The sequence below is a fragment of the Magnolia sinica genome, chromosome 18 (genome assembly GCF_029962835.1).
Source record: "Magnolia sinica isolate HGM2019 chromosome 18, MsV1, whole genome shotgun sequence".
NCBI lineage: Eukaryota > Viridiplantae > Streptophyta > Magnoliopsida > Magnoliales > Magnoliaceae > Magnolia > Magnolia sinica.
Genome location: NC_080590.1, coordinates 28,025,060 through 28,050,716, shown reverse-complemented (window position 1 = coordinate 28,050,716; position 25,657 = coordinate 28,025,060). Strand labels below are relative to the sequence as shown.

At 38.9% G+C, this 25,657-nt stretch overlaps 1 protein-coding gene across 1 annotated transcript; it reads right to left on the bottom strand.

Moving 5' to 3' along the window:
* Positions 1-22,043: 22,043 nt before the first annotated feature.
* On the bottom strand, positions 22,044-24,730 carry LOC131233816 (transcription repressor MYB6). Its single transcript, XM_058230632.1, has 3 exons — positions 24,395-24,730; positions 24,143-24,272; positions 22,044-22,954 (listed from the first exon to the last, which is right to left on the bottom strand). Exons 1-3 carry the CDS (start codon positions 24,525-24,527, stop codon positions 22,300-22,302), a joined length of 918 nt encoding a protein of 305 aa, XP_058086615.1. The 5' UTR covers positions 24,528-24,730; the 3' UTR covers positions 22,044-22,299.
* Positions 24,731-25,657: the final 927 nt, after the last annotated feature.

Below are 25,657 nucleotides of genomic sequence, written 5' to 3'. Positions count from 1 at the left end.
ATTGGTAGGGATCGGGCTAACCTCAGCCGGTCGTTGGGGGCCTAAACAAGCAAGCCAACGCCTGTTTCGATACACCTATTGCATGTAGGGTGTACATCGAGTCGAGCTGCTTGGAAACTAGCTGACCTCAACTCGAACTCTGCTCAGCTTGGTCCTCGAGCCTAACTGTTCAGCTCGGCTCGGTTTGGTTAGTAGTTTGGGCCAGTTCGAGCCAAGTTTGAGCCAAGATCAAGCCGAGTTCGCCATTTCAGCATTTTCACAAACACCTGGACTGCACCTTTAAAATCTCACTGTATTGGAGACAACAACAGTGGATTTAAAGGTATTTTATCAAACACTTTCTAAGCAACATATAAATCAAGAAAAAAAGAGTGTTGGTTTCATATACATACCTTCCTTGCCAGCAGCCACACTTCTTTGAGTCATTTCATCAAACACTTGGTGAGCAACATTAATATCAAAGTAACCGGATCACCGAACTGATTCGAATTCCATTCGACCTGGGTTCGATCCGAGTCGAGTCGGGCTGGGGCTGGGGCCAGCTCGAACTCGGCTTGAACTCATTTTTGAGCTTAAAAAATCAGCTCAACTCGGCTCGAACTCAGCTTTGAACCAAGTCAAATTGAGCTTTTTCGGGTCGAGTCGAGTGAGCTAGCTGGGTTCGTGTACACCTCTAATTGCATGCTAACATAACCAGGAAAGCGGGACCCAATCAAGAGTCCGGACAAGGTACATGTCCATGATTTGTTGACCGCTAATCTAATATTGCCACTAATTTTAGTAAAATCAAACTTAAGGCTGTCCCTAAAATGAGCAGGTGGTGTGATTCACTGACCTGAATAAAAGTTGATTTAAACTCATTTTTTATAAGATGTACAAAAGGGTAACTATCTTTTGGAGGTTTAAATCTAACCGTTGGACTGCAAGTAACTGGCCACTCATCCAATATCTTGTAATCTTTTATGCGTGTGCGACATTCAACCTGTCCAATAGTTTCATCAGGATTACTTGTGCAAAAATCAGTCATGCATCACCCTAGTATTTTGTTTATTGATCAATGGTTAGAACTCGATTATATGGTATGGCCCACCTGATGAGTGGATGGGGCTGATTTTTGATCAAGGTGATCCTCATTTATAACCCAACCTATTGTAAGTGTTAGATGCTGTGCACTTATGATAAAAAGGAAGGTTTCACTAGCTCGAGTGTAAATTGTTGTCCAGTGGGTTGAAATTAAAACCTTGTTATTTTGTACACATGAATTATTGTTAATGTTTTAAATCTGATAATAACAACGTCTGTTGATGTCATCGACAAACCATTCAATGCCATTGACAGATGCTTGATTCTATCGAGAAAATCCGTTGAATTCCATATTAGTTGCTGGAACGTTTTAGTGTTGCTACTCAATGTTTTCGAATTAAGTTCGATGAAATTGAGGGTCGTCGATGGCATCGAAAGTCCTATCAAAGGTGTGCATAAAATTGCGTAAGTGCATGATTTATTTCTTATTCCGGTTGTGATAGTATATATATTTGGTGTAATTGGAATTAAGGTATAGAGAGGGTTTTTTAGTTCGTTCCTAAGGGTTTCAAGGGCATAGATAAGGCTTGTGAAGTGGATTCTACGCCTTTCGAATCGGTAACACTTTGTCTCTTGTAATTTCTGCTTTCATAGTGCATACTCGTCGTTTTGTGTAGTGGGTTTTTCTCGCAAAGGTTTTTTTTTTTTTTTTTTTTTCACATAAACTTCAGATTGTTCTTGTTTGGACTTGGTTGTGTGATGCACGTACTTTGCTTGATTTGTCTTTGTGTGCTTTTGTGTTTTCTTAACAAGTGGTATCAAAGCTAACGTTGAGAAGCATATCGAATCTGAAAGCAAGGTATCAATGACATCAACCCAAAGTTCGATGTAGAAAAATACATCGGTAAAAATAATTTTGAATTATGAAAAGTTAAGATGAATGGTATCCTAGTTTAACAAGGATTGAACGAAGCTCTTCTTGAAAAGCAATCAGAATCTATGATATAAGAAGAAATGAATAAGATGAATAAGAAAGATAGAACCTCTATTCAATTATGTTTAATGGATGAGGTTCTCTATAATGTTATGAGGAAAAACTCCAGCAAGTACATGTTCGAAATTAGAGAATATCTATGTGAAGAAATTTCTTGAGAATTGTTTGTACTTGAAGTTACATTTATTTAATCTAAAGATGGTAGAGGAGGCTAACATTGAGGCTTATATTAGTAACTTTAATTAGTTGATTTGCAAATCATTGGATGTAAAGGAAATGATGAAGGATGAAGATTAGGCATATATACTGTTGAACTCTCCTCTAGTATCGTATGAGTCGTTTAAAGACTCTTTATGCACCAGTAGAACAACTATTAGCGTTGAGATTGTTATCTCAGCCTTTCAGTCAAAGGCAATGAGAAAGAAAAATGGTGACGTGTGTGCTTTTAAGATGTATTGATTATAAGGGGGAGAAATTCTAAACAGGATAGTAAATCTTTACGATCAAGGTCTAAATCCAAGAGCATGTGTAAAGGCAAATTGGAGTGCTGAAATTGTGGCATGACTGGGCACATGACGAAGGATTTTCAGAATCTTAAGTCGAGAAAAAAGAATTCAGATAGTTCAAGGGAAGCCAGCGCTGCGGAATCCAGTGAGGAAGCAAATGGTAGTGACGTGTTGACCGCATCCAAATCCGGATACTTCGATGAAAAATTGATTTTGGATATGGGGTCTTCGTACCACATGAATCATCATCGGAATTGGTTCACCAGTTATAGTGAGTGTGATGGTGGCCAGATATTTATGGGTAATGATAATGCTTATAAAGTAGTAGGTGTTGGATCGGTGCGCATTAAGATGTTTGATGACATAGAGCGTATCTTGACTAAAGTGAGACGTGTTCTTGATTTGAGGAAGAGTTTGATATATCTGCAAGTACTAAAGGCACTAGGGTGTAAATTCACTGGGTTTGATCGTATTCTTAAAGTTTCAAAGGGGGTAATCATAGTCATAAAGGCACATAGGAATGTAAACCTTTACAAGTTGTTCGAGAGTATTTCATCAGGTAGAGCTGCAACGTTTGTAGCAGATTCCACGTATTCACGTATATGGCATGTACGCTCGGGCCACATGAGTGAGTGAGGCGTGAATGTACTTTCTGATTGATGTCTAATTTCAATTTTTAAAAGCATTGATTTTAGTCTATGTGGATATTGTATATATAATAAACAGTTAATATTCTCTTGTAAGTTTGAGAAATATATTTGTAAGAGGGTTCTAGATTATGTGCATTCTAATGTATGGAGGCCAATGCCCGGGGTTTCTGGTGAATGATTGTCATTGTTTGTCACGTTTATTGATGATTATTTCAGAAAAGTGTGGATTTAATTTATGAAAAATAAATTCGATGTTTTCACCAAATTCAAATAGTAGAAGGTGATAGTTGAAAAAAAGTCAGGGTGAAATGTGAAAGTATTGATGACAGATAATGGTAGAGGATTCACTTCCGGGGAATTCAATTGGTATTGTAAGTATGAAGGGATCGTGGGGCACAATATAGTGTGCTACACACTAAAGCAGAACTGTATGGCTGACCGGATGAATCAGACTTTCTTGGAGAGGGCTCGATACATAATCAGTAATGCTGGGTCGGGCAATGAATTGTGAATTAACGTCATTAATATGATTTGTTACTTAGTGAATCGATCCCTTTATATGACTGTTGATTATAAAATTCCAAAGGAAGTGTGGAGTGGTCAGCATGTAGACTACTCGGGACCGTGTGTATTTAGTTGTGATGCTTATTCTCACGTACCGTTAGTTGAGAGAGATAAGTTGGATCAAAGGGCTAAAAAGTACATTTTTGTCGGTTATGATGGTGGTGTGAAGTGGTACAGACTATATGACTGGGTCACACGGAATTTCATCCTTAGTCGTAACGTCAAATTAGACGAAGGATCCTTGTTTTGTAAGGATGAGCATAAGGAATCGAAAAAGTTGGTTATGAATGTTCAGTTAGACAGAAATAAGACACATGCGGATACTGGGACGTAAGCAGGGGTACAAGAGCATATGGAGTAGCCACTTATGAGAAGGAATTCGCTAAGGAATCATAGGTTATCGACGAGATACAAGGATGACTTAAATGTCGCATTTGCCTTCATTACAAATGAGGGGAATCCCTCTACTTTTAAGGAGGCTCTTGATGAGCCATATAACGAAAAGTGAAAAGCAACGATGAATGATGAGATGGACTCCCTATATAAGAATGAGACGTGGGAGCTGGTGGAGCTTTCGGTCGATCGAAAAGAGATCGGGTGTAAGTGGATCTTTAAGAAGAAATATGATAGGTACAAGGCAAGATTGGCAGTGAAGGGATATGCTCAGAGAGAATGTGTTGACTTCATTGAGATATTTATGCCCGTGGTGAAGCAAGTATTTATCAGATTCGTTTTAGCGCTGGTTGCCCAATACGATTTCGAGCTGAAACAAATGGATGTGAAAATTACCTTCTTGCATGGGAAATTAAAATAGCAGATTTATATTAAGCAAACAGAAGGTTTTAAAATAAAAGCAGCAGAGAACAAGGTTTTCAGGTTGAAGAGGTCGTTGTACGACCTGAAACAATTGCCTAGGCAGTAGTATAAGAAATTTGATTATTTCATGGTGAGTCAAAAGTTTATCGGGAGTGAGTATAATCATTGTGTTTATTACAGGATGTTGAGTGTCCATTACTGCAAACAGAGGATGCTAAAATGTACATATTTATATATTTAGAAATAAAAAAATTATAAAAAGAATGTATATATAACAAGTTTTTATTTAATGGGGCCTTAAAAGCATGAGCTATTGTAAGAAATCAGTCTAATCATCCCATCTGGCCTATTTAACCATCCAACATTCCATTCAAACATCCGTCAATATTGCAAAATATTAACAACACATCATATTTACCAAGATATTATTAGTATTATCAACGACAAATTGAACACTAAATACAACCATGTGTCCATGAAAAAAAATTGAAAAATATATATTTTTTTCTAATAAACAAAATTTTGATATATCAATATGTTGGCGATATTATTGAAATATCGTCGATACACTTATGATACAAGTATTACCTAGAATTTGTATAGTAAAAAAATATTGGTGATACATTGGCGATATTGATGCATTGACAATATAAGCGACACCTGGAATTTACATAGTTGAAAATATTGGTGATTACATTAGCGATACATTGCTAATACCTGAAATTTCTGATACTACTAGCGTTATCGGTATCGGTATCGGTACTAGTGTTATCGACATTGTTGACCTGGAGATAAAGATAATATTGGAGATATTTTGATAATATCGGAGATAATTCGAACACTGGGTGTAATCAAGATTAGGGTATAGAGAGGGCCTTTTAGTTCGTTCCTAAGGGTTTCAAGGGCATAGATAAGGCTTGTGAAGTGGATTCTACGCCTTTCGAATCGGTAACACATAGTCTCTTGTAATTTCTGCTTTCATAGTGCATACTCGTCGTTTTGAGTAGTGGGTTTATCTCGCAAAGGTTTTTTTCACATAAACTTCAGATTGTTCTTGTTTGGACTTGGTTGTGTGATGCACGTACTTTGCTTGATTTGTCTTTGTGTGCTTTTGTGTTTTCTTAACAAGTGGTATCAAAGCTAACGTTAAGAAGCATATCGAATCTGAAAGCAAGGTATCAATGACATCAACCCAAAGTTCGATGTAGAAAAATACATCGGTAAAAACAATTTTGAATTATGGAAAGTTAAGATGAATGGTATCCTAGTTTAACAAGGATTGAACGAAGCTCTTCTTGAAAAGCAATCAGAATCTATGATATAAGAAGAAATGAATAAGATGAATAAGAAAGATAGAACCTCTATTCAATTATGTTTAATGGATGAGGTTCTCTATAATGTTATGAGGAAAAACTCCAGCAAGTACATGTTCGAAATTAGAGAATATCTATATGAAGAAATTTCTTGAGAATTGTTTGTACTTGAAGTTACATTTATTTAATCTAAAGATGGTAGAGGAGGCTAACATTGAGGCTTATATTAGTAACTTTAATTAGTTGATTTGCAAATCATTGGATGTAAAGGAAATGATGAAGGATGAAGATTAGGCATATATACTGTTGAACTCTCCTCTAGTATCGTATGAGTCGTTTAAAGACTCTTTATGCACCAGTAGAACAACCATTAGCGTTGAGATTGTTATCTCAGCCTTTCAGTCAAAGGCAATGAGAAAGAAAAATGGTGACGTGTGTGCTTTTAAGATGTATTGATTATAAGGGGGAGAAATTCTAAACAGGATAGTAAATCTTTACGATCAAGGTCTAAATCCAAGAGCATGTGTAAAGGCAAATTGGAGTGCTGAAATTGTGGCATAACTGGGCACATGACGAAGGATTTTCAAAATCTTAAGTCGAGAAAAAAGAATTCAGATAGTTCAAGGGAAGCCAGCGCTGCGGAATCCAGTGAGGAAGCAAATGGTAGTGACGTGTTGACCGCATCCAAATCCGGATACTTCGATGAAAAATTGATTTTGGATATGGGGTCTTCGTACCACATGAATCATCATCGGAATTGGTTCACCAGTTATAGTGAGTGTGATGGTGGCCAGATATTTATGGGTAATGATAATGCTTATAAAGTAGTAGGTGTTGGATCGGTGCGCATTAAGATGTTTGATGACATAGAGCGTATCTTGACTAAAGTGAGACGTGTTCTTGATTTGAGGAAGAGTCTGATATATCTGCAAGTACTAAAGGCACTAGGGTGTAAATTCACTGGGTTTGATCATATTCTTAAAGTTTCAAAGGGGGTAATCATAGTCATAAAGGCACATAGGAATGTAAACCTTTACAAGTTGTTCGAGAGTATTTCATCAGGTAGAGCTGCAACGTTTGTAGCAGATTCCACGAATTCACGTATATGGCATGTACGCTCGGGCCACATGAGTGAGTGAGGCATGAATGTACTTTCTGATTGATGTCTAATTTCAATTTTTAAAAGCATTGATTTTAGTCTATGTGGATATTGTATATATAATAAACAGTTAATATTCTCTTGTAAGTTTGAGAAATATATTTGTAAGAGGGTTCTAGATTATGTGCATTCTAATGTATGGAGGCCAATGCCCGGGGTTTCTGGTGAATGATTGTTATTGTTTGTCACGTTTATTGATGATTATTTCAGAAAAGTGTGGATTTAATTTATGAAAAATAAATTCGATGTTTTCACCAAATTCAAATAGTAGAAGGTGATAGTTGAAAAAAAGTCAGGGTGAAATGTGAAAGTATTGATGACAGATAATGGTGGAGGATTCACTTCCGGGGAATTCAATTGGTATTGTAAGTATGAAGGGATCGTGGGGCACAATATAGTGTGCTACACACTAAAGCAGAACTGTATGGCTGACCGGATGAATCAGACTCTCTTGGAGAGGGCTCGATACATAATCAGTAATGCTGGGTCGGGCAATGAATTGTGAATTAACGTCATTAATATGATTTGTTACTTAGTGAATCGATCCCTTTATACGACTGTTGATTATAAAATTCCAAAGGAAGTGTGGAGTGGTCAGCATGTAGACTACTCGGGACCGTGTGTATTTGGTTGTGATGCTTATTCTCACGTACCGTTAGTTGAGAGAGATAAGTTGGATCAAAGGGCTAAAAAGTACATTTTTGTCGGTTATGATGGTGGTGTGAAGTGGTACAGGCTATATGACTGGGTCACACGGAATTTCATCCTTAGTCGTAACGTCAAATTAGACGAAGGATCCTTGTTTTGTAAGGATGAGCATAAGGAATCGAAAAAGTTGGTTATGAACGTTCAGTTAGACAGAAATAAGACACATGCGGATACTGGGACGTAAGCAGGGGTACAAGAGCATATGGAGTAGCCACTTATGAGAAGGAATTCGCTAAGGAATCGTAGGTTATCGACGAGATACAAGGATGACTTAAATGTCGCATTTGCCTTCATTACAAATGAGGGGAATCCCTCTACTTTTAAGGAGGCTCTTGATGAGCCATATAACGAAAAGTGAAAAGCAACGATGAATGATGAGATGGACTCCCTATATAAGAATGAGACGTGGGAGCTGGTGGAGTTTTCGGTCGATCGAAAAGAGATCGGGTGTAAGTGGATCTTTAAGAAGAAATATGATAGGTACAAGGCAAGATTGGCAGTGAAGGGATATGCTCAGAGAGAATGTGTTGACTTCATTGAGATATTTATGCCCGTGGTGAAGCAAGTATTTATCAGATTCGTTTTAGCGCTGGTTGCCCAATACGATTTCGAGCTGAAACAAATGGATGTGAAAATTGCCTTCTTGCATGGGAAATTAAAATAGCAGATTTATATTAAGCAAATAGAAGGTTTTAAAATAAAAGCAGCAGAGAACAAGATTTTCAGGTTGAAGAGGTCGTTGTACGACCTGAAACAATTGCCTAGGCAGTAGTATAAGAAATTTGATTATTTCATGGTGAGTCAAAAGTTTACCGGGAGTGAGTATAATCATTGTGTTTATTACAGGATGTTGAGTGTCCATTACTGCAAACAGAGGATGCTAAAATGTACATATTTATATATTTAGAAATAAAAAAATTATAAAAAGAATGCATATATAACAAGTTTTTATTTAATGGGGCCTTAAAAGCATGAGCTATTGTAAGAAATCAGTCTAATCATCCCATCTGGCCTATTTAACCATCCAACATTCCATTCAAACATCCGTCAATATTGCAAAATATTAACAACACATGATATTTACCAAGATATTATTAGTATTATCAATGACAAATTGAACACTAAATACAACCATGTGTCCATGAAAAAAAATTGAAAAATATATATTTTTTTCTAATAAACAAAATTTTGATATATCAATATGTTGGCGATATTATTGAAATATCGTCGATACACTTATGATACAAGTATTACCTAGAATTTGTATAGTAAAAAAATATTGGTGATACATTGGCGATATTGATGCATTGACAATATAAGCGACACCTGGAATTTACATAGTTGAAAATATTGGTGATTACATTAGTGATACATTGCTAATACCTGAAATTTCTGATACTACTAGCGTTATCGGTATCGGTATCGGTACTAGTGTTATCGACATTGTTGACCTGAAGATAAAGATAATATTGGAGATATTTTGATAATATCGGAGATAATTCGAACACTGGGTGTAATCAAGATTAGGGTATAGAGAGGGCCTTTTAATTTGTTCCTAAGGATTTCAAGGGCATAACTAGGGCTTATGAAGTGGGTTTGAGGCTTTTTCGAATCGGTAACACTCTATCTCCTGTAATTTTTGCTTTCATAGTACATACTCGTCGCTTTGTGCCATGGTTTTTTCCTGTAAGGATTTTTTTACATAAAATTCAGATTGTTCTAATTTGGATTTAGTTGTACGATTGCGTGTATTTTGGTTGATTCGTTTCTACATACTTTCGCGGTTCCTCAACATGAATGATGCATGTAACATACAAGATGCAATTATGAATGTGTCGTATTTGAGACCGTTGACCTTTAACCTTCAAACACCTTACATGTGTTTTCAAAATATTCTATGCAAATAGAGCTTTGAGGGTAGCCAAATGGGCCCCCCAAAACAAAAAGAAAAGAAAGGCCCATGTCCATTACCTTCATTGAAAAGTCTGCATTGACATGCTTGTGTGCCAGGATGAGCAGTTGCTTGGCTACAAATTTGTTCCAAGGCACATGTACGATGGAGCCCACTTGATAAATGGCTTGGATCTTGCACAATGTGCCACGTGTGAATTTGGTAGGTAAACCTTTTATTTATTCAGAGTTGGTTTGTTAAAAGAGTACCTATCAGCTGACACACTGAAATGACTACTAGGCTCGTGTCCTAAAATGAGCTTGAAAAACAGGAAACAACGCCAACCGAAGGTATTTATCGTCCAAAATTTTTCTGTAGTAGTTTTGGATCAACTGATATTTGTATTTTTCTTCCGGCATGTCTATGTGACCATATGAACAGGTTCAAACACAAATAAACGTCACTCTGGTATTTTTAGTCACTGTGGTATTTTAAGTTGGTCATATCTCCGTGACCATATGAACATGTCTGATGACAAATAAATGTCAATATGGGTCCTAGAAAGGGGGCCACAGAAGTTTTGGATCAAGCTGATGTTTATATTTTCCCTTCATCATGTCTGTGTAATCATATGAATAGGGACATATAAAAGTCACTGTGGGCCCTAGGAAGGTTCCAACAGTAAATGTCATTATCTGCACTGTTTTCAATTGTATGATCCACTTGACCTTTGGATATGCTTTAATTTTGGGCTCATGCCTTAAAATGAGTTGGAAAAATCAGATGGACCGACCATGTGGATATGAGACATACATTCATGGTACCCCCACAGAGCTCACTCAGTATGCAATCCGCTTCCCTAATTTTCATTTCCGCTGAATTATTTTTCATCAGGGACGTGGAATCCTAAGGGAGATCCATTCCATCCATCATGTAAAATGCCTCGTATTAACTAAGGAACTGAAAAATCATAATGATCCAAAACTTAGGTAAGCCACAACATAAAAAACAAATGGGATGGGCATGCTCACTATTAGTTTAGTTTAGGGCTTACCATGGTGTTTATATGCCATCCAATCCATTCATCTGGTGTGCTTCATTAGGATGAAAGAATGAGTAAAAAAGTTCCCGATATTTAACTTAGGTGGACCATATTGAGACTCACAGAAGCACACAAAGTCAAATTAAATAAAGTAATCACAATCGCACGAGCATATGTAACGAAAAGCACTTTGAATTTACGTGAAAAAACCCTCATTGGTGAAAACCACAACAAAGTGCATTATGAATGACAAAGTTACAATAGATGAAATCTTTCCATTTCAAAACCTCAAGAGAAAAACCCTAGACCTTAATTACGTATGCCCACACCCTAATTTCAATTACACCAATATATATAAGGTATAATAGAAATATAAACAAATCGCACAAAACCGCACAAACTGTAATCTGCCGACCTGTTGATTCGACCGGTTGAGATGCGACGATCAGTCGGGTCAACTTGTTGACCAAAGTTTATAACCTATCAAAAACTACAAAACAAATTCAGAGAATTTTGCCTAAAAACCGAATATGTTTGATATCCTTCAACCTTTCGACCAAATTATAGACCGATTAATTGCCCCTGTTTTAGCATAAATTTGAGGCATTGATTTTCAACCGGACATGCTATGCAAATTTAGAAGCTTTAGTATAATTTTATATGGTTCCTTATGGGTTGGCCAACCTGAGTGTTGAGTCAGCCTTTTTTTCGTTGTTGTTGTGGAATCACGGCGAAACACACGGCCGTGTGCCTGATGGACGGTTTGTATCTCATGCACTTATAGAAAGTGATGCATTTCTGGCCAACCCTGTAGATGATCTCACCCGAACATCAGCCCGCACAACCGATAGGTTGACACGGGTCTGAAAAATATAACGAAGAAGCTTGTCTTCAACTGTCCACTTTTTTTCTGACGCATGACCCACCTCATGGTTGGCCCTTGGCACTCCTGGTCTTCTGTTCAGATCACGTTCCCATTACTTCCCAAGCCTCCAGCTGATACACGGCTCTGTCTCGGGTTTGGTCCTGTTATTCTCGGCCCCTTGTCGGGCTCGTCACCTGGGTTTTTATTGTCGGACTGAGCTGAGGCCTAGCCTGGCCCAAAACTGTCCCATTTCCATCCTAATTTCTAGGGGTGAAAGTCGGCCGGGTTCAACCCGACTGACCTGTGACTGACCTGACATTGGGTTGGGCTCGGGCAGGATGTACCGGGTTTGGTCTTGAGCTTGGGCTATATAAACACCAACCCGATAAAGGTTGGGTCGGGCTTCGGTTGAGGTCTTGAGTTGCCCGACTCAACCCGAACCCAATTAATATATAAGTTATAAATTGTAATTGAGTGTGGATCATCTCTGTTGAAGGCATAGGAAATTCTAGTGCCGTCAGGTCTCATTGGTCCACGCCATTTCCAATGACTCAAGCTAACAAGATATGCCAAGTTTCTCTCTCAAATAGATTGCTTACTACATAACACGAACCTTTAAAAGAGTAATCCTATATTTTAGCTTGTTTGTTTAGAAAAAATAAAGTTCTTTACCATAAATAATAATGAAAATATTAGCATGCATCCGCCCGAACAACCCGCCCAACCCGATCGAGCCCGCTTGGGTTGGGCTTGGGTTGAGAATTTCCAACCCGAGGTTGGGTTGGGTTGTGTTGTGTTAGGGTTAACGTATAGGATCCTTGGGTTGGGCTAGGGTTGAGCACCAACCCAACCCAACCCACCCGACTTTCAGCCCTACTAATTTCTGTCAATAGCTCCGGATTGGGCTTAGCAAAATCAAATTCTCAAATAAACACAATGTGACAGGCCTGATCTGAACAGTTAAAAATCGGCCCCAAGCCAACCCAAGCCCAGCCTGTAGAAAACGAATTGCATAAGCCCATATCAAGCAGCTCCCTGTTAAGCTGCTGCAATGAGTCAGGCCGGGCTGTACAAAAAGGTGGTGCAGGTCTGACCACTGATGCAGGGACCCAAGTCCAAGCCGCAGCAGCCTATGAGCTTCAGATATAGGAATTCAATTCTCTGAGCTGGGCTCACAAGTCAAACCTTGGCTGACCGATCCTAATCCCAGTCCAGACCGAGTTGCCACTCCGTAATTTGTGGTATCGAACCCGATTGGGGCGAAGCGAGTCCGAGTCGACTCAGTTGAGTCTTAAAACCATGGTATGGGAACTAATACAGTCTGGTAGCAGAAGCATGTCATTCCTATTCATTGCTTGAGTGTAAGTTTCATATGTATGAATCTGGCTTCGCTGCACTGAAATCACACCAAATTCAGATCCGACGGGCGTAGACTGTCATCCCGTAGTTATAACATAAACATGTTCCGTCCAATCTCCCTGAGACAAATGTGGTTAGTTGACAAGACTTCTCAGATTGGGAAAGAATTAGTGGCTGATTCTAGGGATGGGCTGAGGTTTGGATCTGTGCTCTAGAAAATTAATGTAAATCTCGACAACACGTGGATATGACATTGATGATCTTAGTGATCATTGGTCATGATAATCAAGAGTCCTAGTGATGGGTAGATTGTTGTGCCATATTAACATGTGGAGGTGCATTAAAATAAATGTATATATGGGTTAAATAAGAGGGATTCTTTACTTATTTTTACAATCTTGATATTGGACACAATGGTTATTGATCAATAGAGAGATATGATTCATGAATCTCGGTTTCTTGTTATTCCATGACTACCTAACAAGTTATAGGGAAAACATGTTGTAGTTATAATCATCATAGTGATAAATGTGGTCATCCTTTGTGGGAGGACTGATGATGTGTTATGATAGAAGGTCTTCATAGTCTGGTACAATGACAAATCAATGTCTTAGCCTTACCCTAATAAGAGTGAGTATATCATGGATATGGGCTTTTAGTGTTGGACCTATTGAGCACTGGCATTGGTGGATCATGGTCAAGTCTTTAGAATAAGAGACTCATCATGCCTGGATTATGATTGACTTGAGGATGCATTGGATCTAATTAATCCTTGACCTAATTATGTATGTGGGTTTTAGGTTTTGATTATATATATGCTTTGGCTCACTTTATAAGGTCATCATGTATCTAATAAAAATGAGTATAACTTGGTACATCCATCAAAGTTTGTTGATACTCACATGGGCTAATAAGGGATCCGCTAGTTTTTTAGGAACTCACTCTTGGATAGAAGAGATCAAATGTTCATCGAGTGATTTTTTCGTTGAGCTTAACACTAATTAAAAAACATTTACAAGTATTTTCAACCGTTAAACTTTTATTTTAACCGTTAAAAAAGTTTTGATTGCATTTGATGGTCCAAATTTAAGGGCCCACCACTTATATTTGCATAGGCATTGGGTCTTTGGTAGAAGACCATGACAATGGATGGATTATATTAGATATAGATGCATGGGCTAAGACAAGATCACAAGATTTATGTGTAGTATGACATGGAAAACTATAAGGTAGTTGTTACGGGTAAAAATGGCTTAACTAAAGAGAAGAGGTCAGCTCAGACATCTTTGTGAGACATGAGGTTGACCATTGCCGGTCATGACCAATGAACTCCTCAATAGCCAAGGAAGAAACATTGGTAGGTCGGCAGGTCCGTCATCTGCCCAATGATAAGTGGAGGTTCAAAGCTCATCCGAGTACCTAGGTCAGGTCAGCATACTACCCCCAGGTCAGGTTGGCCAAGACCACCTCAGCCTCCACCATCTGCCTCAAACTTTCTCGGGGTTCGACCGCTTGATCTTATCTTCACCAGAAATCACACGAAATAGTTGAGAGACGTCTACTGAACGCACGCTTATAATTTAGAAAATGTCTCGACCCACGTAATCAACTCTTGCCTTATAAATAGAGGACCTATCTGCAGTGAAAGGTACACAAAATCTCTCACCTAGAACCCCTCGATACTATTAGACCCAGATTCCTAGCCTGACTTTGGCATTGGAGGGTCCCCTATTCTAGCCAGGGTCTCCTTTGTCTTCTTCCTGTGTAGGTGTACGTTTGAAGGTCCAACAACTCAGCGAGGGTGAACCAGATTTTTGCATCAACAATTTCGTGTCGTATGTGGGAACGACATCAAAGCCGTTCCTACTTTACCAGAAAACCACAATGGAGAAAGGAAAGAAGAAAGCTCTAGCTGTCATTGTTGCAACCATCCCAGCTCTTCTGGAATCATCTGCTGCAGCCATTTCAGTTTTTCCTGAATCATCAGCCGAGTAGGGTGCCCAACCCTATCAGCAGTGGGCCGACTCTACTCCCACAACACCTGCTCCTCGATTCCGCACCTAGGGTGGTCGATTAGTCTCATTGGAGAATCGAGTCGAAGTCCTGAATTAAAACATGGATCAACTCATGGAGAGACAAAATCCACCCCTGATCGTAATGCAGAAGAGGGTGCCTCCACTACATCGCCTCGAGCACCAGTCAACTCATAAAGAAACAAGCAACCTCATAAACTGCCAGCCCATGCCCTTTCCCACACTTCAAGGGCAACCACTCTCGATTTTGATCTCTGCCCCTCTCTAGAGAGGAAGAGCTGTGGAAAAGTCTCTGTAGCAGTGGCCAAGAATAAGGGCCCTTGGGAGGCAAAGCTTAGGAAACTTCGAGGGTAGATTAACAACATCAGACAAGCTTACCATGCCCGAGTGCCGACCTCAGTAGAGGCCATTTTAGGAGAAACCGAACCATCATTCACCGACGACATTATGACATCTCCACTTCCGCCCAGGTTTCGGATGCGACAGATGACCCTTTACTCTAGAATCGCCGATCCGGCCAAGTACCTCGAGTCCTTCAAAGCCTGGATGGAGCTTCATGGCGTCTCGGACCTTGTAATATGCCAATCATTCTCCTTGACCTTATCAGGAGTTGCTCGATAGTAGTTCAGGTAGCTGAAGCTGAGGTCCACCAGTTCCTTTTTGCAACTCAACAAAGCCTCATTACACAGTTCATCGGTAGAAGAGACAAAAGAAAGTCATCAGCTCATCTTCTCACAATCAAGCAGAGGGAGGATGAGCTGTTAAGAGACTACCTCATCCGTTTCAATGCCGAAGCTGTCCAGGTCGACGATTATTCCGACCAGATAGCTTTGACTGCCATGGTGGCCGGCCTCAAATAAGGAAAGTTTCTCTTCTCTATTGGTAAGAACCCCCTGACTACCATCGGCAACCTACTTAATCGAGCTAACAAATATTCCAATACTGAGGAGCTCTTTAGTTCACGAAGAGCTGTTTGAAGAGGAAATAACTCGACTGAGTAGAGGAAGAGAATGGAAAAAGGAGAGCCTTCTGATGTTAACACCAAAAGAAAGAAAAAAGATGACCAAGATCGATACCATTGTACCAACCGACATCCGGAAAGTTGCTTCCATCGATACACTCTTTTGAACACCAAGCCGAAGCAGGTACTTGAGGAAGCTGGGCTGGTCAAGGAAACTTAATGACCGAGCTGAACCAATCAACCGAGCTCGGTAATAAGACGTGTCAACTGACCGACCTACTCGACAAGGGCAACCTCCCTTTCTAAAAGGGAAGAAGGTGCTCGCGATACTGCTACCATTTCTCCTCTACTATTCTATAATGGAAAAACTTCCCCAGGTCAAGGGAAGAGAACTTCTTTCAAATTTCGATTATTCAAGTTGTAAAATCAACTATGAGGACTTCCCTTAGTGCAAAGAAAAAAGTCATCTACCATGAATTATACTATGAAAGAGCTTCCCCATATCGAGAAGAAAATCTCTTTTTCTACAATCCGAGTTGCACGAACTACTGAGGACTTTCCTTAGTGCAAGGGAAAACAATCCTTTCACCAATCGTCCGACCCTTAGAGAAGAGGTTGGACCATTATTCGATTCTACTACATGGCCAACCGAGGACTTCCCTTAGTGTAAGGGAAAAACAGTTCTTATCAGTCATCCGACCTTTAAAGAAGAGGTCGGACCACTAATTGGTAACGCCACTCAAATCGTACGATTTACAATGAGGATCTCTTAGTGCAATGGAAAATAATTCTCCTAAGTAAACTGCTTGACTCCTTATGAGGGGGTCATTGCAGCTAACCCATCTGTTTGACAAAAGCAGAATCCCCTAGTAAAAGGAAGAGCTTAAAAGCTCACCCTAATGCTCATACTCGGCTAAAATGTTCGACCTCACCAAAACTAACTTATTTCCCAAGCCCACTGCGCGAGCTCGAAAGCAGGGGGCTTATTGTTATGGGTAAAAATGGACCGACTAAAGAGAAGAGGTCAGCTCGGACATTTTTGCAGGACACGAGGTCGGTCAGCACCGGTCATGACTAATGAGCTCCTCAATAGCCAAGGAAGAGAGGTCGGCAGGTCCGTCATCTGCCTAATGATAAGGAGAGGTTCAAAGCTCTTCCAAGTACCTAGGTTAGGTCAGCAAAGACCACTCCAGCATCAGTAGGTTGGCCTTGGTAAGTCAGGTCGGCCATAGACCTTAGCCTCTACCATTCGCCTCAAACTTTCTCAAGGTTCGACCACTTGATCTTATCTTCACTAGAGATCGCGCGAAACGGTTGAGAGACGTCTGCTGAACGCACGCCTATAATTTAGGAAACATCTTCATCCATGTAATCAACTCTTACCCTATAAATAGAAGACATTTTTACGGTGAAAGGTACACAAAATCTCTCACCCAGAACCCCTCTATATTACTAAACCCAGATTCCTAGCATAACTTTGGCATCGGAGGGTCCCTTGCTCTAGCTAGGGTCTCTTTTGTCTTCTTCCTGTGCAGGTATTTGAAAGTCCAACAGCTTAGCGAGGGTGAACCAGATTTTTGCATCAACAGTAGTAAAGCACCATAACTAGTATTTCATTGAAATTCTAACTCCTCCTTATAAATAAATTCTAGTCTAAAAGGGAGTGTGCTATAAACTAGATTAAAAAGAGTCCTCAACACTAGTAACACTACTCTGACAATCTTGTTGTTATTGCTTATGGATTTTATGGCATAAATTCCTTCCTTGTTGCCACATACGCACGATAATGCTTCTTTCTTCAATGCCTTCTCTTCATTCATTGCCCTTTTAGTATTGATATTTATTTCATGATCTGCGTACTCCCTTTGTGACTCTTTGTTTTATTTTTTGGATTTATTCATTGGTGATTTTTTCTATAATGGGAGAATTTCAAAGGATTGTTATCCAATACGTTGGCATCTTCATCTTCGCAGTTGAATTTGTTAATTACAACTGTCCTTCTCGATGGAACAAATTATTTGACATGGTTTGAGTATGCACTACAAAAGCAATCATGACTTGGTTATCATAAATTATCATATGATAAGCTCTCTTTGGAGGACTAAAAAATTTAGGATATCTCACTAGCACTAAAAAAGCTCCAAAAGTAAATGACATAAATATGATGAATGGTTAAGTTATCTTATACAATCATGACTTGGTTGCTCCATTTTATGTAACCATAAATTAATCATTCTTAATGCTTAAAAGGAAGATTGTATATAAAATCACATTGGGATACTATTGTTAATAGGTATTCCCAAAATCATGACTTAGCCCACTTTCTTTTGTTGCATCATGAGATTGCGATTATGCGAGAAGGTGAATCTTCAAATGAGGATTATCATGCAGCTCTTCGCCAACATTAGGAAGAATTGGACCAATGTTTATCAATGTCCATAAGGCCAAATTAAAGAAAAATTATTATATGGAGTCAAATCTATCATAAGTTATGGTATGGATGATGGCTCGAGGATCCACCATAATGCGTGCATTAGATCCACCCCTCCATGAGGTGTGCCCTTCATTGTTAGACCATGATACAAAAAATCTGTATGCTTAAAAACTTAGGTGGACTGCACCATGGGGAACTATTGGGAAGGGATGCTCAACTAATAAAACCTCCCAAGCTGTTTTGTTAGGCCCACCTGGGACACACCAAAATTCAAGCCATTTTAAAACTAGGTTTTAGTCATGATTTCTCTCTTTTCCCTATGGTGTGTCTTACTAGGTTGAGTTTTGGGATCGGGGGTGAAATTGAGTTAGCAAACACTATAGATGGAATGAATGTGATGCGAACATCACAGTGGAGCTGATGGAGGTCATCTCCAACATATACTAGAATCTACTGATTTAAATCAAGATCCTAAATAAAAATGAATTTGATAATACATCTCCTGCCAGTTGTCTTATTTGAGTTTAGAGATAGAGGGAGAAGAGGAAAGCAACTTTAAGTTGGGCCATATAAATTCTATTGAGTTTCTGCGAAAGCATATATAAGCAATAATATATGATTGGCTCTCCCTTTTTATATCCTACCATGCCATGACCCACACCGTTCATCAAGAAGCTTGTATAGCATATCGTCTACATGGAAAGAATATCACTTATTGGGGATCATAACCATTCATGTAAAGTGTGTTAAGAATGGTAATTGTTAAGTATGAAAATCCTATTTCCTTGGAGATGAGATAGAGTAATGATGCAAATGATGTATTTTGCAAACTAAAGAGTTTATGTTGAGGGGCTCACACTATCTACCTCAAGGAGTGGATAAGGTGGCCTATGAATTCTAGATGCCCCGAGTGTTGGTTTCAAATTTAGTCAAATGTATCATGTGTGTGCGCATGGTGGGTGTGCCAGGCTCAACTCAAACTGAATGACTTGTGACCTCAGGCAATGAAATAGTAATCTTATGACTGGATTTGTGTAAATTGACCTGACTACTCAACCACCAATTGTACAGGATTAGACAATTTGCGAAGAAGACAATTCATCCTTGTAATGAGTTCTTTTCACCTTTAGAGTGAGGACTTTACTTTTGATTAAGCGCACGATTTATTTTATACCATTTAATAATCGAATAATATAATCAGAAAGAATAAAACTAGGCTGAAGTTGATCAATTAAATAAATGAGTTTAACTACAATCAGCTATATATAAGAGAAAGAGAATAAAATGAAAAAGAAAAAGGATAGCTAATGATAGCCTATTCATAGTGAGACAGTCATTGAAAATGACTGCCTGTTTGTGGTAAGAAGGTCATCGAGCACAAAAGCTGGATCGCCTACATAGCCAGCTTCGTAGATAGGCAGTCATTGGAAATGATAATCCATTCATCATTAGTCGGGCTTCATTAGGCAAGACAATCATAGTTTGCGGAAAGGGTTGACACCTAATGGCAACTATTTATTCATAGCGCAAGACCGGGCCATAACAAGACACCTAATGTTAACTATTTATTCATAGAATATGTATAAAGCGGTTTATTGGATATGCATATTCAAATTGGCCTCCAAGATCTTCTCTTGATTGATTGGATAATTAGCAAACGTGACTAATTACAGTTCTAACTTAAGAAAATTTTACAGTTTTTCTTTCAATTGATTAGTCGTCAAGTAAGGATAGTTGATTGTATTTCTATCTTGAGAGATGTTATCGTAATTTTCGGTAATTAGCTTGCTTTTAGATGCCCTTGACCAATCATGTCGTGCCATGTGTCATTGTTGATCATCACGTCAGTAAATCGTGTGTATCAGAGCTCTCCACTTATGGCTTCATGTGTGTGCAACCATTTTACTTCTACCATTTGTCATGAGAAGCATCACTGCTTGTTAGAACAACAACTGTGACTTCTTTTCTAGGCCGTTACAGTACGTATGACTTATATATATATATATATATATATATATAGTGTCATGTGTTTTGCAACAACTTTTACCTAAGCATGTCTCATGGCAAAAAAGTTCTTTTTGTTTCATGATATTTTCTTACTGATCACATAGTCTGTAAGAATTTTATCTTAATTTTGTTGTTGATGTTTTAACTCTGTCAATAACAAGGGTTTGTTGATGCCATCGACAGACCACTTGATGCCATTGAGCCGATGTCGATGCTATCAACGGATGCTTGATCACATCAAGAAAATCTAAAAACCTCCATGTTAGTTGATAGAACGTTTTAGGTGTTACTATTCAATGGCATTGAAGGTTGTCAATGCCATCGAAGGTCTCATCGAGCACGAGCGCAGAGTTGGGTAAGTGCTGGATTTGTTTCCTATTCCTGTTGTGATAGTATATATATCGGATATAATCGGGATTTGAGATGAGGAGAAGTGTATTAGGGCTTTCTAATTCATTCCTAAGGTTTCAAGGGCATAGCTAGGGCTTGTGAAAAGAGATTCAAGGCTTGTTCAAATCGTTAAAACTCTATCTTGTAATTTCTGCTTTTATCGTGTATGCTCGTCGCTTTGTACAGTACTAATTTTTATCCTGGAAGGGTTTTTCCACGCGAAATTCAGATTGTTCTTTTTTTAATTTAGTTATACAATTGCGATTACTTTGCTTGATTTGTCTCTAAGTATTTCTGCAATTTCCCAACACTTTTTTCATAAAGTGATGCGGGGAAGTATTATCTTATTAGCCATCAGATCCACCTGGTGTAATCACATGAAGGACGTGATATAAAAACAAAGACGATACACTATAAAAGGACCTGTCAGACACAAAAACGATTGCATAATTGCGTAGTCACAAGGGGCGTGATTATTGGCTGACGTGGATGGATGACTTCGTGTGGATGAGATACACCCATACATCGGGCGAGCCACCCATGCATGTTGGGCTTAATGCCTGATGTCACACTGGTAAAAAAAATTCAGGTGGGCTCATCATAGCTAGGAAATAGTATAAAATCAGTATAAAATCTCACGTGGCATGGTCCGATTGCAAGAATTGTGTTATCTCCTGGTGTGAATATATATATAAAGCGGGCGTCCCATCGCAGCTCTTCCTTTTGATCATGTTGCATGCCTTTATCTTTTGGACCGGCTCTATACATATGTCCCACACTACGGACCGGGACCTTCCAGATGAAGAGTCTGAATTATCACTTAGTGGGGCAGAGGGTGCGTGCTTATTGGGCAAGACCCACTAAGCAAACCTCATATTATAATTGTTTTCTCTATTTATTAGTGTATTGGAATCGATTTAGATTGATGGATCAAGCTAACGAACCTTGTTGTTCCTTTCTCACTTTCATTTGTTACGTTTCCATTTTCATTTGAAAATTAAAATGTTCATTGTATGCGTTGTTTACAAGATTATACAAGGAATGTAAGAGGGTGATGTTTCAAAATCGTTAGGTACTTGGATCTTCTTGCATTGTTATATATATTCTATTCCTACATTAATAAACCACGTGTAGAAGTAACATTAAGAAAACAACAAAAGGTGGGTATAACATTGCTATGGAGTCTTAGATCCTCCGCATACAAACGTACGGTATTTTTAAATTTTTTATTTTAAAAGCCTCCGGAAATGGGTCCCAATGATATATGATGATCATGAATTGTGGGCGGTTGACTCTTTTTTTTGTTCTTTTCTTCAATTGTTTTCAAAGATCACAAAACATTGCATGCCTCTTATAAATACAATCCTCAAAGTACATCTCTTCAATGAAAAAAGAAAAAAAAAAAGGAAAAAGAAAACACACACACACACACACACACACATCCAAACATCACAATACCTCTAAACAATCTAATAATGTCCATCTCACTTGAAAACCCGAGAGAGAGAGAGAGAGAGAGAGAGAGAGAGAGAGAGAGAGAGAGAGAGAGAGAGAGAGAGAGAGATTCATTAGTTCATTAGCACCTTACAAAGAAGAAGGATAAGAAGCAAGCATAGCTTCCACATTAGATGGAGCTGATGGGATCCCAGCCCCACTCAGCTGTCCTTCAACTTGCTCCCAGATTAGAAAGGTTGGGCATTGCTGGGATTCAACCCATTCACTCAACTCTTGCCTTTCTAAGCATTCACCACCAATATCTCCTTCCTCATCCATGCAACAAGATTGTACCTCCACAGGCACCATGTTCTCCACATTATCTAATAATGGTGGCAAATAATTCGGGTCCATGCCGCCTGCAAACTCAAACGGTGGGGGCGGTACTTGCACCTGAGTTTGATTCGAATTCCATACGTCGGTGGTGTTCGTTCCCGCAACTTCATAAGCAATAAGTTCATCTCTTGCACTTGCACCACCGCCTAAACTGTTCTCAAATGTGAATAGGGGGCAAGGAGAAGAAAACACATTCTCAGGAACCGGCTTTGTCATCATATCTTGGTTTAATATATCAAATTGGTCGTAACCAAAACTTGACGGAGAAAATTCTATACTGGGTGGGACTTGGACAGTTGTCGGAGGTGCCGCTGGAGTCTTCCGTATCTTCTTCTTGATCCATGAATTCCAATAATTCTTTATCTCATTGTCAGTTCTCCCAGGCAAGTGACTAGCTATATGAGCCCACCTACAAACATGCACATTACAACCTAAAATTTTCAGAGAGGAACCAGTTGCTGAGTTTAGTACTTGGTACCAAGGGTCAGAATTTAGGAGGCCTAGGCATTTTAGCAATGTTTGCATAGCTCATGTTATAGCATGCTTCACAGAGAGGAAGAGATAAAATACATAAGAGAATGAGAGGATGAATCTAACGTGAGCTAGTTGGATAGTTAAATATTTGGCACACATGGTTTTTAAACTATGAACCATAGACATGTTATGTAGATCCCATGGTTCATGTTTGTATTCTTCACATAAAAGAACAGAAAGGACATAGAAACAATAAGGGTTCGAAGATAAAATGAGCATGTTGGGGAGATAGTATCTGGCACCAGGGTTTCAAGTTACAACCCTAGACATGCTGGATATGGATTTTCCACTTAAGTGCTATCTATATCAGTAGCTCCCATAGCTCATGTTAGGGTACCTCTTTGGATATTAAAGAACAGAACAAAACCCTAAAACAATGAAGTGATGAATCTAATATGGGCATGTTGATCAGCTTCATATTTGGAATTTAAAATAAAAAATAAAATCATGAGACCTAGATTCTGCCTGATTTAGATGTTTCACCTATGTTGTTCACGTTAGGTAGTCCCCATGGCTCATGTTAGTGTATTTGCTTCACATGAAAGAAAGAAAGAACGAAATAAAAATAATAATAAAAAAAAAACCCTAAAACAATGAAAGGATGAGTCTAACATAAGCATGGTGAAGAGCTTAATATTTGCAAAATGGGTATTTTAGGTCATGAGCTGTAGATACAAATAAAAAATAAAAAAGTTCATGAGCTCTAGTTAATGCTTGTTGCGCTTGCCGTTGTGTATGGTAGGAAGATTCCCTATAGCTCATGTTACTGTAGCTCCCTCACAAGAAAGAACAAAAGAAACCCTAAAACCATGAAGGGATGAATAAGATGAGCCTGTGGGGGAGCTTAAGGTTTGGCAAAATGGGTTTTTCTTTTTCTTTCTTTCTTTGAGTCATATATCTCTAGAGGTAAGATGGGTATGGATCTTGAATTGAAGGTGGGGTAACATTAAGTAAACTCCATGGCTCATGTTGGTGAAATCCATCATAGATAAGAAGGAAGAAAAAGGGAAAAAAGAGAGTGGAAAGAGAAATTAATAGAAAGAGGGTTTACATATAATCAGACCTGTTGCCTACAATACCATGGAGGCTGATGATCAATTTCTCCTCCTCTTGGCTAAACCTTCCTCTTCTAATGTCAGGTCTCAGATAGTTGATCCACCTCAACCGACAACTTTTCCCACATCTTTGAAGTCCTGAAAAGGAAAAAAGAAGAAGAAGAAGAAAGAAAAGCTTGAGAGAGAGAGAGAGAGAGAGAGAGAGAGAGAGAGAAGAGGAGAGAAGAGGAGAGAGAGAAAAGATAGAGAGGGTGAAAGACCAGCTTTCTCAGGGACTTCACTCCAGCAACCATAGCCATGGGTGGTGATGTAGCGGATGAGCTTTTCATCTTCCTCAGGTGACCAAAGACCTCTCTTGACCTTTTGTTGGTTGCAGCAGGAATGGTGGCCCATATCTTGTTGTTGTTGTTGTTGTTGTTGTTGAAATTCTAGTGTTTTTAGGTTTGTCTCGTTGGTTTGGTGGTGTAATGAGGGAGAATTGGAGGAGTCGTGGGTCTCTCTTTTTAAGCAGTGAAACGCCGACAAGTGCACCGGATGGGACCAGCCCCTTCCTTCTCTCCTCCTTACTTTCTATCTAACCCTAAAATGACTTCCCATCGACTTCATTTCTCTCTCTCTCTCTCTCTCTCTCTCTCTCTCTCTTCCTACATCTACGTACACTTGTATCACGTAACCAACTTCACGTATCGCAAGTCATGCCCGATGGTTCGTAATCAAACACCAATACCCTCTCTCTCTTTCTCTCTCTCTCTCTCTCTCTCTATATGAAATATGACTATGCTGACGTCAATAAGTGACCAATAGTAGAATTAGATGATAATGAGAAATGCTCCAAACCTCTCAGAGTACTATAAGTTACAGTGCTCTTAGTTGCAACGTTTCAATTTTGACAATGCAATCGGCCGATCTGAACTGTCCACTAAGTCCATCAAACATTTGGTGCGCTCTCATGCAAAAATTGCACTGATCAGATGATCCAATCCATCCTTGATGTGGACTTTTTCTACAGCCATTCTTTATAAACCATGTATATCATAGTTATGATCGACTAACAAAGGTGCTTTTTAGACACAAGAAATCCATGATGGGCCGTAAAAAAAATAAAATAAAGCAAATAGCTGATTGGACCTATTTTATGAAAATGATCTTGACCGTCCATATTAAAGTCCATTGATCAAATAGTTAATATTTGTCAAATCAAAATGATATTTGCATGGTAGTCTGTGAAATGAGTCTTCGACCTAATGAACACTCTAGATTGATGGATTGTACTGTCTGAGCGTTCTATTGCAACTTGGAGAACTGGAGCATCTCTCAATGGTGATCAAGGTAAACATCTGTTTATAAATACACCCCTTTTCCTCATTAATTCAAAAATCAAACTTTGTTCTTTTGTATTACCAAAAGTCAAAAGGCGGTTGTGTTCCTTTATGGGGCGGGTTTAAATAGTTGCTCAATAATAATAATAATAATAATAATAATAATAATAATAATGCCTAGGGCCAACGCACCACAAGCAAGCA

Coding starts and splice junctions, on each gene's coding strand:
- LOC131233816 (XM_058230632.1), bottom strand. CDS start 24,527: ATGGGCCACCATTCCTGCTGCAACCAACAAAAGGTCAAGAGAGGTCTT. Junction 24,273..24,394: donor TGAAGTCCCTGAGAAAGCTG/GTCTTTCACCCT, acceptor TTTCCTTTTCAG/GACTTCAAAGATGTGGGAAA. Junction 22,955..24,142: donor CATGGTATTGTAGGCAACAG/GTCTGATTATAT, acceptor GCATGTTTGTAG/GTGGGCTCATATAGCTAGTC.